Raw genomic sequence first — 20,946 nt, 5'->3', positions numbered from 1 at the left:
TAGCTATGCTAAGGCATTAAAATCAAACCCACCTAGTACTGCCAATAGTTGAAGAAAAATAAATATACCATCTGATAAAAAGTTAAATGACGAGGTAAGCAACATATTACCTCCCGAGGCTTTACCATGGTGTATTAACACTAGGGCATTGCCTACCTCTGTACAACCTTCGTCCCACAATACAAAAAGTAGTACAAACCTCTCTCAGGTCATGTCCTTGCCTGATTTGATGGAGGCTACACTTGAAACAACTTACCTGATGCACCTGTAGAGGGAAAGGTGCAAAAACATATAACCTCACCATCTAATAATTGTGAAAGAGAGAGACCTCCGTCTCTCTCAACCCCTTCCACTATAAACAATAAAGTTATGAAATCGAATAAATTTGATTATTTGTCTGTTGATGTGTCTGATGAACCGGAAGATGACTTGAATAAATAGGAAGTTCAAGTTGAGGTCCGCCATCCGCCTCAACAAATAGATCAAAAGGACACCAAAAAAAAGACAAACGTAAAACCTAACATATCTAGGCCATCTCTAATGAAACCTACAGGAAATCATGTTAGATTAAAGACTGCCAATTATTATTATTATTATTATTATTATTATTATTATTATTACTTGCTAAGCTACAACCCTGGTTGGAAAAGCAAGATGCTATGAGCCCAGGGGCCCCAACAGGGAAAATAGCCCAGTGAGGAAAGGAAACAAGGAAAAATAATATATTTTAAGAACAATGACATTTAAATAAATATTTCCTATATAAACCATGAAAACTTTAACAAAACAAGATGAAGAGAAACGAGATAGAATAGTGTGCCCGAGTGTACCCTCAAGCAAGAGAACTCTAACCCAAGACAGTGGTAGACCATGGTACAGAAGCTATGGCACTACCCAAGACTAGAGAACAATGGTTTGATTTTGGAGTGTCCTTCTCCTAGAAGAGCTGCTTACCATAGCTAAAGAGTCTCTTCTACCCTTACCAAGAGGAAAGTAGCCACTGGACGATTACAGTGCAGTAGTTAACCATTTGGTGAAGAAGAATTGTTTGGAAATCTCAGTGTTTTTAGGTCAATGAGGACAGAGGAGAATCTGTGATGAATGGGCCAGACTATTCGGTGTATGTGTAGGCAAAGGAGAAGTGAACTGTAACCAGAGAGAAGGATCCAATGCACTACTGTCTGGCCAGTCAAAGGACCCCATAACTCTCTAGTGTTAGTATCTCAATGGGTGGCTGGTGCCCTGGCCAACCTACATCATCCAAGATGTCTTTGATGTCTTCTAAAAATAATGCATAGTTGTTCCGTAACCGAAATATAAACCACGCTATTTAATTAGGGTATTACTTTCGGCGTAGCTGAAATGACGAGCCATTAGAATTTTAAAGAGGGTTTACTACCCCCTCGCTAACTAGTGTTAGCTACCCCTCCCCCACCTCACACACCGGTGAGTAGCTCACTTTTACTTTGGCTCGGGTGGTGATCGGACGTGTCCGCTTTCACCCTCGCCTCTTTGACAGCCATTAATGCTTTTTGTCTTTTTACTTACTTTTTCTTATACTTGTAATATATATATATAAATGTTCTTCATGTTTATGTATATATTTGTAATATATATATATAAATGTTCTTCATGTTTATGTATATATTTGTGTATAGAAATGTAGTAAGTTCTCTTTTCAGTGTCTGTGCTGTGTGTAGTGTACGACAACGACACCGGCGCTGTGCTAGGCCACCACGGTTTCACGTCATGGGGTGCGGCCTCTCCCTCTTGGTCCTTCGGTCGGTCCTTCGGCTTTCCGTTAACTCTGCCGCCGTGGGGATTCGTCATCGCTGGACTTTCTTCATTCATATTTTATCTTCGCTGTTCCTCCTTTCCTACGGGGAACTAAGTTTCTCAGCGAAGGGAATGTGGGAGTTTAGATTGACTACGATCTCTCTCTCTACTCTATGTCGTTCACCCCTTACTATTACTATGTACTGTTACGGAAGCTTCTTTCCCGTGGCGGGTTGGGTTGCTTTTCCGTTTATTTGTCTCAATTATTTTTAATGAAATCTAATTGTTTTTTTAACTTTTCAGCTTCTCTGTATGGAACACTTCCCTTCGGGGGTCAGTGGTTCTTACTACTTGTGAACATTTTTAGATGAATTACATAATTATAATTCTGTTATAATTCTGTTTTTGTTACAGTTCTCCGCCCTCCCCCCTTCTCCCGTGAATGTCAGTGGGGGAGGAGGGCGCATACTTAATTTTTAATTCTTATTTTTGCTATTCCCTCGGAGTTACGCTTCGGAGTTCCTCCTGGGGGAATTTCTGTTAAATAATTATTTAGTTTTATTTTGCCAGTTAACTATGCAGTTTTCTTCGTTTGACTAAAGTGTGCCAACGAAGCAGAGCTATCCTGTTTGTGCCTGGGGAGTCTGCTGTCGCTGCCGTCTCTCTAGGACATCGTCATGGGCGTTATCCCTTCTCTTAGAAGCTTTCCCGTGACAACTGTCAGCTCTTCAGTGCATCTTAGAACGCTAAGGAGGTTCGCCTCCAGGGGTAGGTAACTTCCCTTCCGAGGGAGGTTCCCTTCCCAGGTGTGAGATCTTCCCCCTGCCAAGGGGGAACTTCATACCTTAATATTTCCTGGATGGGGTTTCTTGGTCCTTAGGCGGTTATGCTCTTGGTGCTGAGCGACCGCACTTGTAACCATGCTCAAGCAGCTGAGCGGTTGCAAGGCCGGGCGCATGGAAACTTCAGGTGGCTATGCTCTTGGGGCTGAGCGGTCACGCCTGCAGCTATGCTCAAGGGGCTGAGCAGCTGCAGGATTAGTCTTGTGACTTCTCTCGTTCGCGAGGGAGGCCACTCATAAGGACTCCTCTTCAGAGGATTGCTCCTTATAGGTCAGCTTGCTGATCCAACGGCCCTAAGGGGCGCCATCACTAGTTCTTCAAGTTTCTTCTACGAAGTGTTCACCTCTCTCGTTCTACGAAGTGTTCACCTCTCTCGTTCGCGAGAGAGGCCACTCATAGAGACTCCTCTTTGGAGGATTGTTTCTGATTAGACCAGCTTGCTGTTCGGGACCTCTCCGCAGAGTTGTTCGCCATCTTCTAGACCTGCTGACCTGCCGTCTCCGTTCTGGCTGCTGACACTGTGGGCTCCCACGCACCCCGTTATCCAACAGGCACCGGTATCTTTGGGGCAAAAGGGGCTTTCTCACATTGTGAGTAAGTCCCTTAAGTGCCAGGTATCCCCTGCGTGCTAACGTTCTCCTGCGCCTGCTGTTCCTAAGACTGCCATGCAGAGACATCCTGTTCAGCCTGCGAGTGTCTCCTAGTCTCTTCTACGAAGGGCACCTCTCCCGTTTGCGGGAGAGGTCTCTCATAGAGACCCTTCCTCGGAGTATCAAGCAGAACTTCCAGTGTTGATCGTCCTGCCAGCTGACATACCGAGTTCCTGATCGTCCTGTCAGGTGACCCTTCGTCCTGGCGCGCACGTACTCACGAACGATCTTCTTACGCCAACGATCTTCGTACGTGCGCGAGAGTCGACGATCATCTTGCGCGCCCAAGCGTAGACGATCTTCAAGCGCCGACAATCTTCTTGCGTGCGCAAGCGCCGACGATCTTCAAGTGCTGACGATCTTCAAGCATCGACGATCTTCAAGCGCCGACGAACTAATTACGCCCGCAAGCGCTGACGATCTTTGAGCGCCGACGATCTTCTTTCGCGCGCAAGTGCTGACGATCTACCCACGAGCGTAAGCACCAACAATCGTCCGCGCGCAGGCACCGATGGTTTCCCGCGCCGACGATCTTATTGCGCGCGCAAGTGCCGTTTATCTTTAAGCGCCGTCGATCTTCAAGCGCCATCAATCTCGTTCGCGCGCGCGCCAATATTCTGGTCTGCACGGCTCTTCATTTTGATCCTGCTCGGGCTCTTCATTTTGATCCTGCACGTCAATCTGATTCCTGCGCACCATATGAAGTCTCGCCCGCGCGCGCGGGCATTTCAGCGGTCCCTCACGCACGACCCCCGAGTATTTCCCATCGCGCGAGCGCCAGCGTGCTCCCTAGCGCAGTCACCAATATCCTCCCCCACGCGAGGCTGCCGGACAATGTGCGGTAGGGGCGCCATTGCCACATTCCCCCCCCCAAGCACAGAACAACGTGCTTGCCGGTAGGGGGGAAGGTTCCAGAAAGGTCCAGGGACATGATGTCCTTATCTTTTTACAGGCGACTTCCCCTCCAAAGGAAGTGTCTGACAGCCTGGTTTTGGGCTCTAATCAGAGCAGTAGCACAGGTTTTCAAGCTGTTCTCTCTGAATGGAGCCACAAATCCTTGGCTGCAACCACTCCCCCAAAGAGGAAAAGAGGAGTTCCGATGAGGTAACTTCTCCGAGGACGTAGCTGTCTCCTCGTAAGTCTTCGAGGCAGGAATTCTCCCCCTTCAGACTTTTCTCCCTCACCTTCGGACGAAGTTTCCCCGCCCTCAGGAGAGTCACGGGAGGTGAGACGTTCCCCAGTCACACCATTGAGGGAAACCCCTCCTCGCACGATAAAGTTTTCTTGAATAAAGGTGGAGAAGAGCCTGCCTCCGTCGTGGTGAGAGTCCTGCATCCCTCCCGAGAGGGAGTCAAGGACTCCAAGGAAATACCGGGAGTCCTCTAGCACCAAATCTTCAGGCTCAGACATTCTTTCTGGGAACGAACCTGTTTGAGCCTAAGGATGTGAAGCAGGCGGCGGAAAGGTGTAGGAAGTCACCGAGACTCCTTCCTATATAGGGCTTTGATATTCAAGCCCTATAAACCAGCACCTCAGCAGCCACGTCCTACCAAATCAAAGGAAGCTAAGACAGTGGTGTCTAAGCGCTTTCCGGTCAAGGGGAGGGAAGAATCCTAGAAGGAGCAACCGAGGCCGTAAACCCTAGGATTGGCAGTTTCCCTGCATGTCCGCCAGTGGCGGGATACCTATTAGGTTGCGCAGACAGGTTGCAGCAACTCAGGGCCGTTTCCAGGACGATTTCTGTAATCAGTCAGGGATATTGCGTCCTGTTCACAATATCTCTACCTCCCCTGATGATGAATCCGGTGTCATCTAATACCCTTGCCATGGGATCAGCAAGGGGGCGAACTCTGTGGGTAGAGGTCCAGATTAAAGCATACTTGGGTCAGCATGGAGACCGCAGACACAGTCAGTCTTGCAGCAAACCGCAAGACTTCTTGTGTATACTGGACCTGAAAGCCGTGTACTTCCAGATCCCAGTCCATCCGTCTTCAAGGAAGTATTTAGGACTCAACATAGACAACAAGGAGTACCAGTTCAAGGTTCCGTGTTCGGTCTCTTCACAGCACCACAGGGTTCCACCGGACTGTTCACCCTATTTTCATCATGGGCACTCAGGATCAGCTTCCGTCTCCTCCATTATCTGGATGATTGCCGGATCCTAGCAGACTCGGAGTCATTCCCTCTTTGACACCGAGACAAACTTCTACGACTTTGCCAGGATCTAAGGATCATGGTAAGTCTCGGGAAGTCCGCTCTGCTGCCCAATCAATGACTGGTTCACCTAGGCATGATTATAGACACCAATCTCCATGGCACCTTTCCATCAGACGACAGGATAACAAGGCTGAGAAGAGTCGTAAGCCCTTTCCTCAGAGGAGAAGAGCTTCCAACCCAATCGTGGTTACGTCTCCTCGGTCACCTTTCACCCTTGGCTTGTCTAGTTCTCTACGTTCGCCTTAGGATGAGGTCTCTCCAGGGGCGACTCAGGTCCTAGTGGAATCAAGGCTGCGATTCCCCGGACACCATGATCCCTATGGATCCTACAAAACGGACAAATCGCCAGTGGTGGGTGACAGGCGAGAACCTACGAAGGAAAATGGATCTTCTCGTTCCTTCCTCCAGTTTGGATGCTGTTTCGGACACCTCAAAGGAAGGGGGGGGGGGGGGCATGTTCTGTAACACAGGACCTCAGGCCTGTGGTCAGAATCGGAAAAGTGCCTCCATATAAATCTGCTAGAGATGAAGGCCGTCTTCCTGGCCCTTCAACAGTTCCAACAAGGACCTGGCGGATCACTCTGTGGTGTGATGAGCTACTTCACCACAGTAGTGGCTTACATCAACAAGCAAGGAAGTACCTTTTCAAAGCAGCTATCCCATCTCTCAATAGAGATACTGAGATGGACCGAAGTCCACTCGATTCCTCTATCGGCTCGCTTTATTCCAGACAATGAGAATGTGCTTGCCGACGGTCGAAGCAGAGCTTCTCAGATAATAAGTACCGGGTGGTCCTCAGATCATCCAGTAGCCAACAAAGTCCTGACTTTGTGGAGTTACCCGACTGTGGATCGGTTCGCTACAGCGCTGACCTTCAAGCTCCCACTGTATTGCCTCCCAGTCCCTAAATACCATGGCACTCTGACAAGATGCCTTCCAACAACGGTGGGACAGCACCGACGTGTACGCCTTTCCCCCGTTCTGTCTGAGGAGGAGGATGCTCAACAAGACCAGAATATCGGTCAATCTCTCGATGACCCTTTTATAGCTCATCACGTGGAATGGTTTCCGGACCTTCCGCAATTCCTAACGGAACTTCCGAGAGAACTCCCTCTAGGACACAAGCTACTCAAACAACCACATGCCAACACCTTTCACAAAGCTGTAGCCTCGTTTCGACTTCAAGCCTGGAGACTATCCAGCATCTCCTCGCTAAAAGAGGATTGTCGCAACGAGTTGCGAACGGGATGTCTGGACACCTGCGTAGATCATCCGCAGGGGTCTACCAGGCAAAGTGGCGGGTTTCTGTGGTTGGAGTCACGAAGGGGTATCTCTCCACTTGATACCACTTTTCCAGCAATAACGGAGTTCTTCGTATATTTTCGGGAAGAATGCGTCTTTCAGTCTCGGCAATGAAAGGCTATCACTCAGCCTTTAGTCTAGCCTTCAGGGTCAAAGGAGTGGATATTTCTCCCTCGCTGGAACTTTCCCTACTCAGACGAAGATATGATCTTACCTGCCCTCAGTCGGAAGTGAGACCTCCTCCATGGAATGTGGTTCGAGATCTCAGGCCTCTTAAGAGACCTCCCTACGAAACATTTCGCCACCTAACTTGGAAGGCGGTTTTTCTACTAGCTTTGGCCTCGGCCAAGCGAGTCAGTGAACTTCATGGTCTCTCGTTGACATCGCCCATGCAAGGAGATGAGGGGAGGTAACGTTCATATTCGTCTCTGAGTTTGTGGCTAAGACACAGAATCCAGGAGTGCCGGATCCTCGATTCGACTCTTTCTGGATTTCGAGTCTTCGTTCTGTAACAGATGACCCAGACCTTCCCCTACTGGGTCCAGTAAGGAGTCTGAGGTTATATCTCAAAGAACGGCTGCATTTATCCCTCAGTGCAAGCTTTGTTTGTGAGCACTGGGAGAACAAAGAGGAGGGTCACCAAGAATACCATCTCGGCATGGATTCATAGGGCGATCCATCTGTCCCTGAATCCTGACCCTCCTCCGTCATGTCGTCTTAGAGCGCATGATGTCAGGGGCGTAGCTAAGCCCCTGGCCTTCAAGAAGAACTTGTCAGTGACGCAGGTTCTACAAGCAGGAGTGTGAAAGCGTCAGACGACCTTCACAACTCACTACCTGCAAGACTTGACCCACAGGACGCTCGATACGTTCTCTATCGGCTCTGTGGTGGCTGCACAACAGCTCCTTAATGGACAAGGAGCAAAGGGTTGAGGGCATTGTTACCCTGTTTTAGTCTGCATGAAAGAAAAGTTATGTCTGGCCCATATTATTTTTTTCATCATCCTCCCTTCTCTTGGGGAAAGCAGCATCCTGGGTTCTCTGCATAGCTGACCTTAAACCACTGCGGGTAAACCATGTTTCCTTGTGTTCCTAGTATTAAGTTATACTGTCATGTCCCCATACCCTGCCGAGGTGGTATTGGGAAATTCCTAGCCTAAAGTTTTCCATCTAAAGAACTTAAGGTCAACTTCCTAGTACGGGTCACACATATTCCTTCACACACACAGCTTATGTAGGCCGCAGCCCTTGCAGAGCAAGGTACTTGCGAGGTGCAGGGACTCTTTATCTTGAGTACGAACACACTCAGATACTGAGTCCCCGGGCAAAAGCCAAAAGCCAGTTACGGCTGGGACTTACCACCCTACCTAAGGGTTAAGTCACCCTAATTAAATAGCGTGGTTTGTATTTCGGTTACGGAACAAATGACAAATTCGTAGATAATTTGTATTTTTCCTAACCATACAAACCTTGTCGCCAGCCCTGTCCCCTGGGAATTCCTACCTCTAAGCAAAGTGAGCTATTCACCGGTGTGTGAGGGGGGAGGGGTAGCTAGCTACCCCTTCCCTACCCCCTCGCTAACTAGCAAGGGGGTAGTAAACTCTCGTTAAAATTCTAATGTCTCGTTATTTCAGCGACGCCGAAAGTAATACCCTAATTAAATAGCTAAGGTTTGTATGGTTAGGAAAAATGCAAATTATCTACGAATTTGTCATTTTTCTCCTCCATTTTGCAATGGAGTTGTCAGGGTTTAAGGGTCAAATATGAAGAACTTAAGCTTCTTATTAATTGGCATTCCCCCATAATTGTATGTCTACAAGAAAGCAAGCTTGATGCTAACACTCCTTGTCCTGTCCTCGACAGTATGTTAGTTATAGAACACCATATAATTAACAAGCAGGGAGCCATGGCGGAAGTCTCATGTACGTTTGTCGGGATGTTCCCCAAATACCTTCATCTATTCGTACACCTCTGCAGGCAGTGGCTGTACAGATTGATATAGGGAGAAAATATACAATTTACTCTCTGTACTTACCTCCAAATGATAACATATCGCATGATAATTTAGTGGAGGTCATTCAAAAACTCACTCAACCTTTTCTCTTACTGGGAGATTTGAGTGGTAGACATCCTTTGTGGGGTGATGTTTTAGCAAACACCAGGGGCAATATTATATAATCAATTGTGGAGAACAAAGATATTGGACTCCTTAATACAGGAGAGCCCACACCCTTCCATGTTCAGACAGGTACCTTGTCATGTATTGACCTTTCAATTGCAAGCTCTAACTGCCTTCTTGAATTTGATTAGAGGACATTAGTTGATTGGCATACTAATGATCATGCACCAATCATTATAAACACCAACAATGGTCCACCTTTAAAAAGATCACCACAATGGAAGCTTGACAAGGCGGACTGGGTTAAATTTTGTGAGCTAAGTGAAATCGAGGGGAGTGCAGAACAGCTTGAAAGTATTGATGATACCATAGACCTACTAAATGGAGCTCTCCGTACAGCAGGAATCAGTTCGATTCCGAAAACCACAGGATTATTCAAACGACGACCAGTCCCCTGGTGGCCTTCAGAACTAACTGCCCTGCACAGAGCCAAGAAGGTCTTTAACTTGCTTGCACAGACACCCCTGTTGCTGCTTTGCTACGACCAAAATTAAGGAAATAGTGGGACTCTGGCAAAGATGGCACGGTTGCCAGCTGGCCCACCCATGCTGGGCATGAGTGGTTGGGCTAGTGGATCTTGCCTCAATTTACTCATGGTTGCCGTGATAAATGGGCGTTTGCTACTTGACCGCTGTCCTGGCTTGTGCTTTTGTGCTTTCTCTTTCAGTGCCTTGTGACCGTGAAGTATGTATTAGGACCTTGCCTCAGCCTTAAAGGTTGTCCTTATGGCACCCTCATGATCTGAGTGGAGGTAGATCTTCATCCTTTGTGTCCAGGGTGTCATGGTAAGAGATGCTCCTTTAGCTCCACTTGGGATTTTTTTAGGGAGTGGTCGTCCTCCCAATGGAATGAGCACAACAGTTGTTGCAAGAGGAACGCTGAAAAGGATCGTTTGCCTTCTGCTTCTTCCTCTGCGGAGGGCAAGAAATAGAGGTCTTCTCTTCTTATCCCTGAACCTTCTATGTCCAATCCTTTGTTATTTACTTATTTGAGCATTGAGAGACAAATTGCAATCAAGAGATGCTCCTATATCTCAATCTCTACTAGAATTGTTATTTATGTTCATTTGAATATTGGCCAAGCTTCTTAGCTTTTTTATCTATGCATTCACTATAAACTCCATTTAATTTTCATTTAATTTTAGTTATTAGAATATTATCCCTTCCCTAACACTGGCAAGCATTTGGTTTAAAGTCTCAGTAGTGTCATCTATATCATTTAAGGAGAATTAAATTGTGTATCATCTGCAGATAGTTTGTAATTCACACTATGCCTTTGTAGTACTTTTGATAGACCGATAGTATAGATCTAGAATAAGATTGGGCTCAGTACACTCCCCTGAGGTACCCCTCTGTTTAATGGCTCATTTAATGAATTAAGAGTATCCAATTTGCACACAGGTTTTTCTGTCAACCAAATAGTCTTTTAGGTATTCAGTCTTAATCTTCAATACCGATGGACTGTAGATCCTTTAGTAGCAGTTAATACACAACTGTATCAAAAGCAACACTAAGATCCAGTAATATTAAAATACCAGATTAGTTTTCATCCCTCATTTTTTGCATATCATTCACAACACAACAGTTAACCGTGCTCGAAGGCGTAGGTATCGTCTCCCAGAGCATAGTGACGGGGTGCTCGGGCCCCCGATCTACTGCTCAGACTCGAATTGAACCGCTTTTGAGTGGGGAAAGGAGAGTCCTGGCTTCGGCATGAGAAATCTCAGCCGTGGTCTGTAGTGAAGAATCGGCGGTTCGCACGACTACCTCCACGGGGTTAGCCACGCAGACCAGCTCAGCAACTCGTGTGTCGGGTGAGCAGAGAGCAGGCCTAGACAGTCGCGCACTCGACCCGCGCGACTCGGGCCTGGCATGGAGCCACCTCCGGCTCAGCCCGCGGCATGTGGGCCGGTCGTGCACGATCAGGCTAGCTCTCGCGCTTATCAGCAGCGAGAGATGCAGCCAACCCCCATGTTTTCTGGCCATGTAACAGGTGAGGCCGCGCGCACCACCCGCGCGTCTAACCTGTTTACACCTCCTGGTGTAAGCGCTGCAGTTCCCAGCGACCCCGCTCGCGCTCAAGCTCCTTCGGGACCTCCGTGGGGCTCGCACACACCAGTCACACACTCGGTCGCAGTGGGAACCTTGATGCATTCCGTCGGGGATGAACCCTGCCAGGGTCCTTCCTTGACTCCTGAATACATGCCTGGTTCGGCCCTAGGATCAGAGCAAGGGTATTCATGGGAGATGTCATCACCCGTGCAGCATGTCGCTTCCCCTACACCTACGGATATAGCGGGACCAAGGGATCAGCCACTTCCACGGCCTTCACTGGCTGTGGAGACGGAAGATCCCAAGATGGAGTCACAGTTCCTAGAGGTCATTAACCCCATGCGTGAGAATAATGGCCTCAGGGCTCCTCCTGCGGTAGCGTCTGAGATAAGTGTACAGTATTGGAGATCCTATTGGAAACTCCCGAAGGCAGTTCACGGCCCCTCACACTACCCTGGTTGAGACAGGCTGCTCGAGCATTGGACCGAGTGAGTGACCAGATTGCAGGACCTGGTGACTCGCTTAGGCCAAGGTTCGAACAAGCTTCTCCCTCAACCACTCCAGCGACAGAAGAGGTACTATGTCACAGAGTCTTCTGTGTCTTGTCCTCTCCCTCTCGACCCCGCGGTCGGAGCGCTTGCTGGGGGTACCTCGGTTGAGAGCTTGAAATCCCAGAGTGGGCTTCTCAGCCTCTGAGATTTCAACTATGGAGTCCATCTCTGTAGCTGCTCTCAAGGCTGCTTCGTGTCACGACCACTGGTGTGGTACGGCCACAGTGTTCGCGCGGGGCACCAAGCTCGGTAAACCCGAACACATGGAACAGTACAGGAACCTGGCTTTGTCTGGTGGGAAAAAATGTTGCTTTTCTCTTGGACCAGCTTGCTACCCAGTATACCAATTTGATCCTCAAAAAACGTGAGGTAGTAGCCACTCGTTTGGCGAAATAGATTGGTTCAGGAGAGGCCCTGGCAATCAGGAACTTTCCTATTAGAGCTGCAACTTCTCTCTTTCCACCAGAGGAAGTTCGGGCCGTTCGGGATAAATAGCACCTCGACTCGAAGGACTCCATTATCCACCAGCCGCAAGCTGTGAGTTTCAAGGGACCTGGTCCCGCGAAACCGTCCGCAGCCAGGCCGAGTCAGGCCAAGCCCACGGGAAGTGGCAAGAGTACCACTGGTCGTACTCCTGCTGCTCCTGTTCAGAAGGGTTCTGCCCCCAAACAGACCTTTCAGCCTCCCTCGGGAGCTTTGCCATGTCGGGGAAAGAACAGGGGCAAGCAAAGGAAAGGGAAACGCTGAGATTGGCTTTCCACTTTTCATGCTGCGGAGGGTAGGAGAATGACTATCGCGCCATTGGGCTATGTGGCAGCACCTCAGGGCCGAGGAATGGGTAGTCATCGGCCCCCCTATCCTCCACTCCAATACCGTTCCACACATACGCTCCAACATCCCTGAAGGCTCTGGCCATGGAGGCGGAGGTCCAGGAAATGTTGGTGAAGGATGCGCTAGAAGTCGTACACGATCAGTTACCAGGAGGTTGGAGACCGATCATCAACCTTTCGTCATTGATCAAGTTTGTTCAGCAAACTGCATTCAAGATGCTAACAGTTTGCATTGTGCTGTTAGCCATCAGGCAGTATGACTTTGTTTTCAATAGACTTGAAGGATGCGTACTTTCAAGTACCAGTTCATCGGTCGTCTAGAAAGTACCTCCGATTCACATTCCAGGGCACGGTGTACCAGTTCAAAGTATGGTGCTTCGGACTGTGCACAGCTCCCCAAGTGTTCACGCTAGTTTTCACAACGGTAGCAGCTTGGGCCCACTCGAGGGGCATCTGCATACTGATGTACCTCGATGACTGGCTGATTCTCGCTCCCTCGCAGGAGCAGTTGAGTCAGCATCGAGACTCGCTTTTGGCAGTCTGTCACGAACTGGGGATCATGGTGAACTGCGAGAAGTCGAACCTCATTCCCAAACAGAAGGTGAAGTATCTGGAAAAGCTGATCGACTCGGCATTCCAGCCCTCCAGTGGCAAGCTCTTCTAGGTCACCTCTCCTCACTGGAGAAGCTCGTTCCATTCGGGCGGATCCATCTCCGCTCCCTTCAATGGTGTCTGAAGGAGCAGTGGTCGGCAGCCACCGATCATCCCTCTCGTCAGGTCCTCATGGAACACGAGGTAAGGGAGGATCTCCTTTGGTGGCTAAACGAGGAGAACCTCATGAGAGGGTTTTCTCATAACCCTCCTCCACCTCAGTTCCGTCTGTTCACAGACGCGTCCACGGAAGATTGGGGTGCACACCTGGACGACTTAATCGTGTCAGGTGTGTGGTCGGAAGAGAAGAAACACCTGCACATCAACGTGCTGGAAATTATGGCAGTCTCGAGAGCACTCTTTCATTTCCAGGACCGTTGGAGAGAGCACTCGGTAGTGCTGATGAGCGAAAACACGTCCGTGGTCGAGCACGTCAACAAGCAAGGGGCCACGTTCTCACGTCCTTTGCAGCAGTTGATGAGGCAGGTGTTTCTGTGGGCAGAGAGTCAACACGTAACCTTGTCAGCCAGGTATATTCCAGGCAAGAGAAGTGTTCGAGCAGACGCCCTAAGTCGCAGAAACCAAGTAATAGGGGCAGAATGGTCTCTTCACCCTTGGGTCGCGAGTAGAGTGCTCGACCTCTGGGGAGAACCATGCATCGACCTTTCGCAACACGGCACAACGCCAAGCTTGCTGTGTTTTGCTCTCCAGTACCAGATCCCGCGGCTGCGTTTGAGGACGCACTGCAACATCCTTGGGATCTACTGGATTGCTACACGTTTACCCCCTTTTTGCTTGATTGGTGTAGTCCTGTACCAGGTCCTAGTAGCTCCAGGACTCAGGATGACTCTCATTGCTCCACCAGGGCCACACATGGAGTGGTTTCCCGATCTGTTGTCACTCGTGGTCAAGGCACCGCGAGAGCTACACCAGTGGCCCAATCTCCTTAGGAAACCCTTATCGAACTGGTACCACCAGGCAGTGCAGTCGCTCAGACTTCACGCGTGGAGACTATCCAGCATCTCCTCAGAACGCGAGGCTTTTCGTGACTCGCTGCGAGAGACATGTTATGGTACCTTATAAGATCCTCTTCCTCAGTCTACTAGGGGAAGTGGTCGGTCTTCTGTGATTGGTGTAGTGGAAGGGGTATCTCTTCAGTCGGAGCCTTTCTGACTCAGATCGCAGACATCCTAGTCTTTCTTCGCAGAGATAAGCTCCTTTCGGTTTCTGGCATTAAAGGGTACAGGTCTGCCCTTGCAATGGTTTTCCGTTTGAAGGGCATAGATATCTCCAACTTCCTGGGGATTTCTATGCTAATTAAGAGCTTCGAACAGTCGCGTCCCCCGAGGGAACTTAGAGTTCCCCAGTGGGATGTCACATTAATTCTCGGGTCTCTTACTCGTGTTCCGTATGAACCCTTGAGCCGTGCCTCAAACAGGCACTTGATCTTTAAGACTGTTTTTTCTGCTTGCCTTAGCATCGGCGAAGGAAGTCGGGGAGTTACACGGCCTTTCCTGTAATGTCACTCACGCAGAGGGTTGGAAGGAGATCTCCTTGAGTTTTGTGCCAGAGTTTGTGGCCAAGACTCAGAACCCAGTGATCCACGATCCCAGGTTCGAGGCCTTCACTATTCCTTCGTTACCGGATGTGGCGGTTGAGGTGAGAGGCTTCTCCGTCCCGTCAGGTGTCTCCGGCGCTATCTTAAGCGAACTCGGCATCTCAGACCTGAATGTCGACGACTTCGTTAGCACCAGAAAAATCAAGAGGGAGGTGTCCTCAAGAGTCCAAGCACCAGCGAGGGTTAAAGCTCACGAGATCAGGGGCATTGACCCCACACTCGCTTTCAAGAGAAATTTTGCAGTGGGCCAAGTGCTGAAGGCTGGCATTGGGAAACGCCAGACCACCTTTACGGCCTTTTACTTGAGGGAGTTTATGCACAAGTCCTTGGACACATTTGTTCTTGGCCCTGTGGTAGCAGCTCAAGCTATTGTCTGACCTCTCCAGTTCCTCTGGGACAGGGAAGTCTCTTGTCTTGATTTTATGGTATGTTTGGCACTGTGAAAGCAGTCTGCAGGTGATCTGCCTTTCTCTCTGTCTCCTCCCTTGGAGTTCCATACATCAAGACAAGTCTTCCCAGGTAAGATTGCTAGAGTTTGTTTACAAGTATTCTCCCCCATCTTCTGCTAGGCAGGGAAGACAATGGATGTATAAACCCTTTGCCTTTTGGTTTTGGAGTTTCATCCAGTCACTGTGACCCTAGGGTCGAGTGTCTCTTACGTTCACGCTCCCAGTCTCTCAGACCCCACCATCATCATGTTGGGTCAAGAGACGGGGGTGGGTGGATTTAGTCCTCTGCTCTCATTCGAGACCAGGTCTGTATCCGGGCAGTTAGATGTCCAGAAGCAGCAAAGTCAGACCTCCCACCAACCAGTGAGTCTTCCTATATTAAATGATTACGAGGTTTGTATATCGCGTCGGAACAAATGACAATTTGTCCTAAATTGTATGTTTCGTAGCTATACAAACCCATAATCATTTAATGTAAATGCCCGCCTCTACCACCTCTCTCATGTTCCACATTGAGCCTAAAGCGTTTGAATGAGGAAAGCGGGCTGGCAGTGGGGGGGCGGGTTGGGGTGGCGGAGCTAAGCTCCGTCCCATACCGCCAGCCAACCAATCAGCACAACTGCCTGCTTTTCTTTCTCTTCGGCTGTTTTCAGCTGAGCTGAAGCAAAATCCTATATTAAATGATTACAGGTTTGTATAGCTAGGAAAAATATAATTTAGGACAAATTGTCATATCCTTTGTCATTCACACGGACCACATGCCTGTGGTGCACTCCTTCACTCGATAGTCTTACACGTGGTCTGCCCGTCAATGCTGACGTCTCTCTGCTGTGGCTGAATACAACTGCAATGCATCCTTCAACACTTCCCTTGGAAAATTAATCCCATTGCTGATACCCTGTCAAGAATCACATTGGTCGCCATTCACCTTGGATTGAATTACAATGCCTTTGGTAGAAGCCCAATGAAAAGATCCAGAATACCAAGCGTGCAGGACATCCTGTACATCCCTCCGTTGGGAAGAAGGCGCCCTTAACAACTCCAACGCAACCCTCTTGACATCAGTACTGGTAGGCCTTTCCCATCCCTCATGCCGATCTACAGCACAGCTACTTAAGACGAAGTTCATTTAGCATGGCTTTACTAAGGATACTTTATGCCAAACTTCAAAAGTACATTGACACATATTCAGGATTGGGCACCTTTCCTCAATCTCAGCGTCCTTTTGCCCACATTCATATCAACATAATATATCCCCTACTCACATCACAAGAACACCATTACCTGTTTACCATCATGGACTGCTCCACTCGTTAACCTGGCGCCATCCCCATGCAAACTGTAACATCTTACCTTACTCTCTATATCTTCATTATTTGTAGAAATAGTTGGCTGAAACTTCTGGAGAGGATGTTCGATATGTTTCTGCACACATAGAAACTATAAGACTACTTTCGTTTTTCTAAAGTTATGTTGAACACCATAGCGGACGGTCCCCTTAATAGACCGTAAGTTCCTGTCCAGCAAATCAAGATGAGAATCAGCAGCTGAAGGCCAGACAGGAGAGCAATACTTGAAGAAAACACTTCTTCAAAATAGATGATCACCAAATATCTTAAAAGACTTTCTCAATAAGCCAATTTTTTGTGCAATTGAAAAAGACACCCAGTATGTTTCTCAAAAGTAAATTTGCTGTTGAGAATCACACCTAGTTTTTCAAAAGAGCCGTACAAAGTTAAAGAAACATTATTAATGCTGAGATCCAGATTTTGAGGAGCCACTGTCCTTGACCTACTTACAATCATACTTTGAGTTTTGTTTGGATTCAATTCCATACCACATAACTTGCACCATGTATTAATTTTAGCTCAATTTCTATTAAGGGATTTAACAACCACAGATCTACATTAAGGAGATGGAATTGATGCAAAGAGAGTAGCATCATCTGCATATGTAATAAGCTTATTTTCTAGGCCAAACCACATATGTGTATATATTAAGAAAAGTAATGGGCCAAGAACACTACCCTGAGGAACACCAGATATTTCATTTCTATACTCACTATAGTGCCCATCAACAACAACTCTTTGCGATCTATTACTTAAAAATTCAATAATAATGCTAAGAAACGACCCACCCACTCCCATCTGTTTGAGTCTGACAACAAGGGCCTCATGATTAACATGGTCAAAGGCAGCACTAAAATCAAGGCTAATCATACAAACTTCCTGACCACAATCAAGGGATTTTTGTACGGCATTTGAGAGTATAAGAAGGGCATCACATGCTCCAAGACCTTTACAAAAACCAAATTGCAAACTAAGGAACAAATGATTACTTTCAGCAAACCTATTAAGATGTTAAAAAACTTTAGATAGTATGGGAGTTATGGAAATTGGGCGGTAATCAGTTGGACTTGATCTACCACAAACATATTTACATAGTGGGGTAACATTACCAATTCTCCAACAAGTACCAAAAGCTCCTCTTCTTGCTAACTTGCGCAAAATAACAGATAACTTCAGAGCTAAGAAATCTGCAGTTTATAAAGAATAAAGGAAAAATGGCAACCGATTCGTCGTCCCTGATGAATTTTTTTCCTTTTGCAACTTCCTCCAACTATCTCCAGTGCCTACATCCTGTTGTGGGAAAATTTACTCCTGCTGCCAGAGGTACAAGCCCCAAGAAAAACAACACATACCAAAAGATTTGAACACCACAACTCGTGTCTTTTGTGCCCACTTGACACTAGCAAGCCACAGTTGACGCCCTCTTACGCGGACTCTTTCCTCATTATCCATCGCACACTGAAGGCTTTCTTATTCACCATTCGTGGTACAGAAGACTGAGTCTTCATTAATTGCCAAAAACCTGCGTATCTCCCACAAGATTACCCACCTACAGTTTGCCCTATTTCACATGCATGTCTTTTTAAGGGGGAAGCCATGTAACACAGGTGTTTCATACACGTTCATACACTGTAATGCTATTGCTTTTTTTCCATCTCAACCATATGTATTTAAGCTCGTTATCTTGTTGAGTAAAGTCACTTACATTCACCTCGCCTTTCTGTTCGTACCTAACAGCTACCTCGCCACACTACCAACCCATTATTCTTATACTTGGTTTGTGATTCTTACTGACGCCCCTCCAGTGGGTACGGTTTCTCTTTACATGGGAGGGTATAATTCATGTATGACCCAGGGCCTATCACTTTCTCCTATGATAAACACATAGGGGGCAATAGTGACCTCTCTCTGCTTCTCCACAGATCAAGCCTGGAACACTTCCTGGGAAGTTACAGAACCTTCCAGTTTTGGTTCCAATTAACTTTCAACCTTGTAATCGGTGAGTCGCCCAAATTATAGGACTCGGTTTGTATGGATAGGAAAAATACAGATTACTTAAGAAAAAACTCATTTTCGGTTGAATATTGTCTTTTCATTTCAGAAAACTCCAACAAATATTTTCATCTTTTCCTTTTCCAATGATAGATGTTCTCTATTATTTCAGATTTTTCATCGCAAAGGAAATAATCATCCATCTATTGTGACGAAGATTATGTAAACTATTGAAGATATCTACGAGATACAGGACTGGGAAAAAGGAAGAAGGGTTTGTTTTAGTTCATGCTGTAAGACTTTCATGTAGAGAATAGGAAGTTTGTTGTTAACTTTATATTTGCTGTTTATGATAATATTGAAGAGGATGTCATCCAGTGATAGGGAGGGGATTAAGGACTCTGAATCAATAGAATTTCCAATAAAAAGCGAAATGGAAGATTCCTTTTCACACTCTGCAGTCAAGATAGAAAATGATGATTTGGTCAACAGTTGTGAACTCTTTGATGATGACTCTCTTTTCATGGACCCAGACATGGAATTCAAAGCAGAGCCAGAATTTAAAGAAGAGCCAGAAATAGAATTCAAAGTCAAGCCAGAAATAGAATTCAAAGCAGAGACAGAAATAGAATTCAAAGCAGAGCCAGAAATAGAATTCAAAGCAGAGCCAGAAATAGAATTCAAAGCAGAGCCAGAATTCGCAGCAGAGACAGAAATATTTGAGTCAAACGAAGGTGACATGAAATACTGTTTCGACTCTGATGCATCAGTGAGTGAGGAGGATTCACAAATCAGCGAAAGGGAAGTCAATAAAGAGGAGAAGAAGACAAGTGTAAAAGAGGAAGGTGACATACATTTGGGATCCAGTAGGGAAGAGGACAAAGGAGAGGGAAGAGGAAAGGGGAAAGAATGTTCACAGAAAGAGGAGCAGATGGAAAACATAGGCTGTGAAAAACCTCTTTGTCAGGGAAGTGATTTCAAAACTCAAATTGATGTTGGTACGAGAGAGAAGTCGTTTGTGGGTGGAAATTCTGAAAAGCAATTTAGTGGAGTAGTTAACACCAACACTCGAATGCTAATTCACACTGAAGACCTGTTCAGATGCAGAGAAAGTGACAAAACATTTTCTAATGAAATTGATCTTAAAGTACATTATGAAACTCATAATAGGATAAAGTCATTCAAGTGCAGTGTCTGTGATAAAGCATTTCATACGAGAAGTCATCTTGCAAGACATTTTAGAATTCACACTGGGGAGAAACCATTCAAGTGTAATGTCTGTGACAAAGCATTTAATAGTAAAAGTAATTTTAAAAAACATTTTAGAATTCACACTGGGGAGAACCCCTTCAAGTGTAATGTCTGTGACAAAGCATTTAATTGTAAAAGTAATTTTACAACACATTCTAGAATTCACACTGGGGAGAATCCCTTCAAGTGTAATGTCTGTGACAAAGCATTTCATTTGAAAATTGACCTTGCAAGACATTTTAGAATTCACACTGGGGAGAAGCCATTCAAGTGTAATGTCTGTGACAAAGCATTTTCTCGGAAAAGTCATCTCTCAAGGCATCATAAAATTCATAATGGGTTTTGATGGAGAAAGGATGATGATAGGAACACAAGACCAAGGACTCCTAACAAACAGCTTCAAGAAAATGGTGGGCATATCAGGAAACGACCAGTGTAGGTTTTGTCATGCAGCAGTTGAGAGTGTTGGTTATCTGGTTTCAGCCTGCCAGACTCTAATTCGCAGATGGTCACTACACAGCTCATCACAGTAAGATCTGTAAATATATACATTGGAAAATATGTAAAGAATACAAAATTGAAGTAAAAGATAAGATATGGGAGCATGAACCAGATTCAGTTACCACCAACAGATACATTACCATCTTTTATGATGAGATAATCCCAACAGGAAGATATATAGAAGGAGGTGCTATAAGACCTGATATTGTGATCTGAAATAAAGAAGAAAAACAGCAAAGATTATAGATGTGACAGTACCCTGTGATTTTGGCCTCAACAGAGCTGAGAGGCAGAGAATAACAAAATATCAAGAACTGAAGAACGATCTGAAAAATACTTGTGAACTGAAAGAAATAGAAGTAATACCTGTGGTGGTGGGGGCAGCAGGACTTATGAAGAAAAGCCTGAGACAATACCTTCAGGGGATACCAAGTTGCCCAAGCATAAATGAGGAGCAGATTGCTGCCATCAAGGGAACAGTGACCATCTTGTAAGGAGCCCTCGGATACAAGGCTAGTGAAGTATAGAGGTGCAACCGTAGACCCAGTGTTGGGGTCCATTGCATCACTAATATAAAGTAGAGCCAATTAAGGTATTAAGACAAAGAGTGAAGCCATTTAAGTGCAGTGTGTGTGATATGACATTTACCCGGAGAACACTTTTTTTCAAAGCATAGGAGGAAGATTTGTGCTGGAGAAAATGTTCAAGGAAGTGGGGAAGTCGTGTTTTTTTTTTAAA

General features: G+C 46.6%; 1 protein-coding gene across 1 annotated transcript; it reads left to right on the top strand.

The window, feature by feature from the left end:
• Window positions 1-10,836: 10,836 nt before the first annotated feature.
• LOC137619151 (zinc finger protein 300-like) lies at window positions 10,837-20,240 on the top strand. Its single transcript, XM_068349338.1, has 3 exons — window positions 10,837-10,957; window positions 19,098-19,760; window positions 20,014-20,240. The coding sequence occupies exons 1-3, from the start codon at window positions 10,837-10,839 to the stop codon at window positions 20,238-20,240; spliced, it is 1,011 nt and encodes a 336-aa protein (XP_068205439.1).
• The last annotated feature ends 706 nt before the right edge of the window (window positions 20,241-20,946 follow it).

This window comes from Palaemon carinicauda, chromosome 25 (genome assembly GCF_036898095.1).
Source record: "Palaemon carinicauda isolate YSFRI2023 chromosome 25, ASM3689809v2, whole genome shotgun sequence".
NCBI classification, from domain to species: domain Eukaryota; kingdom Metazoa; phylum Arthropoda; class Malacostraca; order Decapoda; family Palaemonidae; genus Palaemon; species Palaemon carinicauda.
This window is presented reverse-complemented; position numbering and strand designations above follow the sequence as displayed.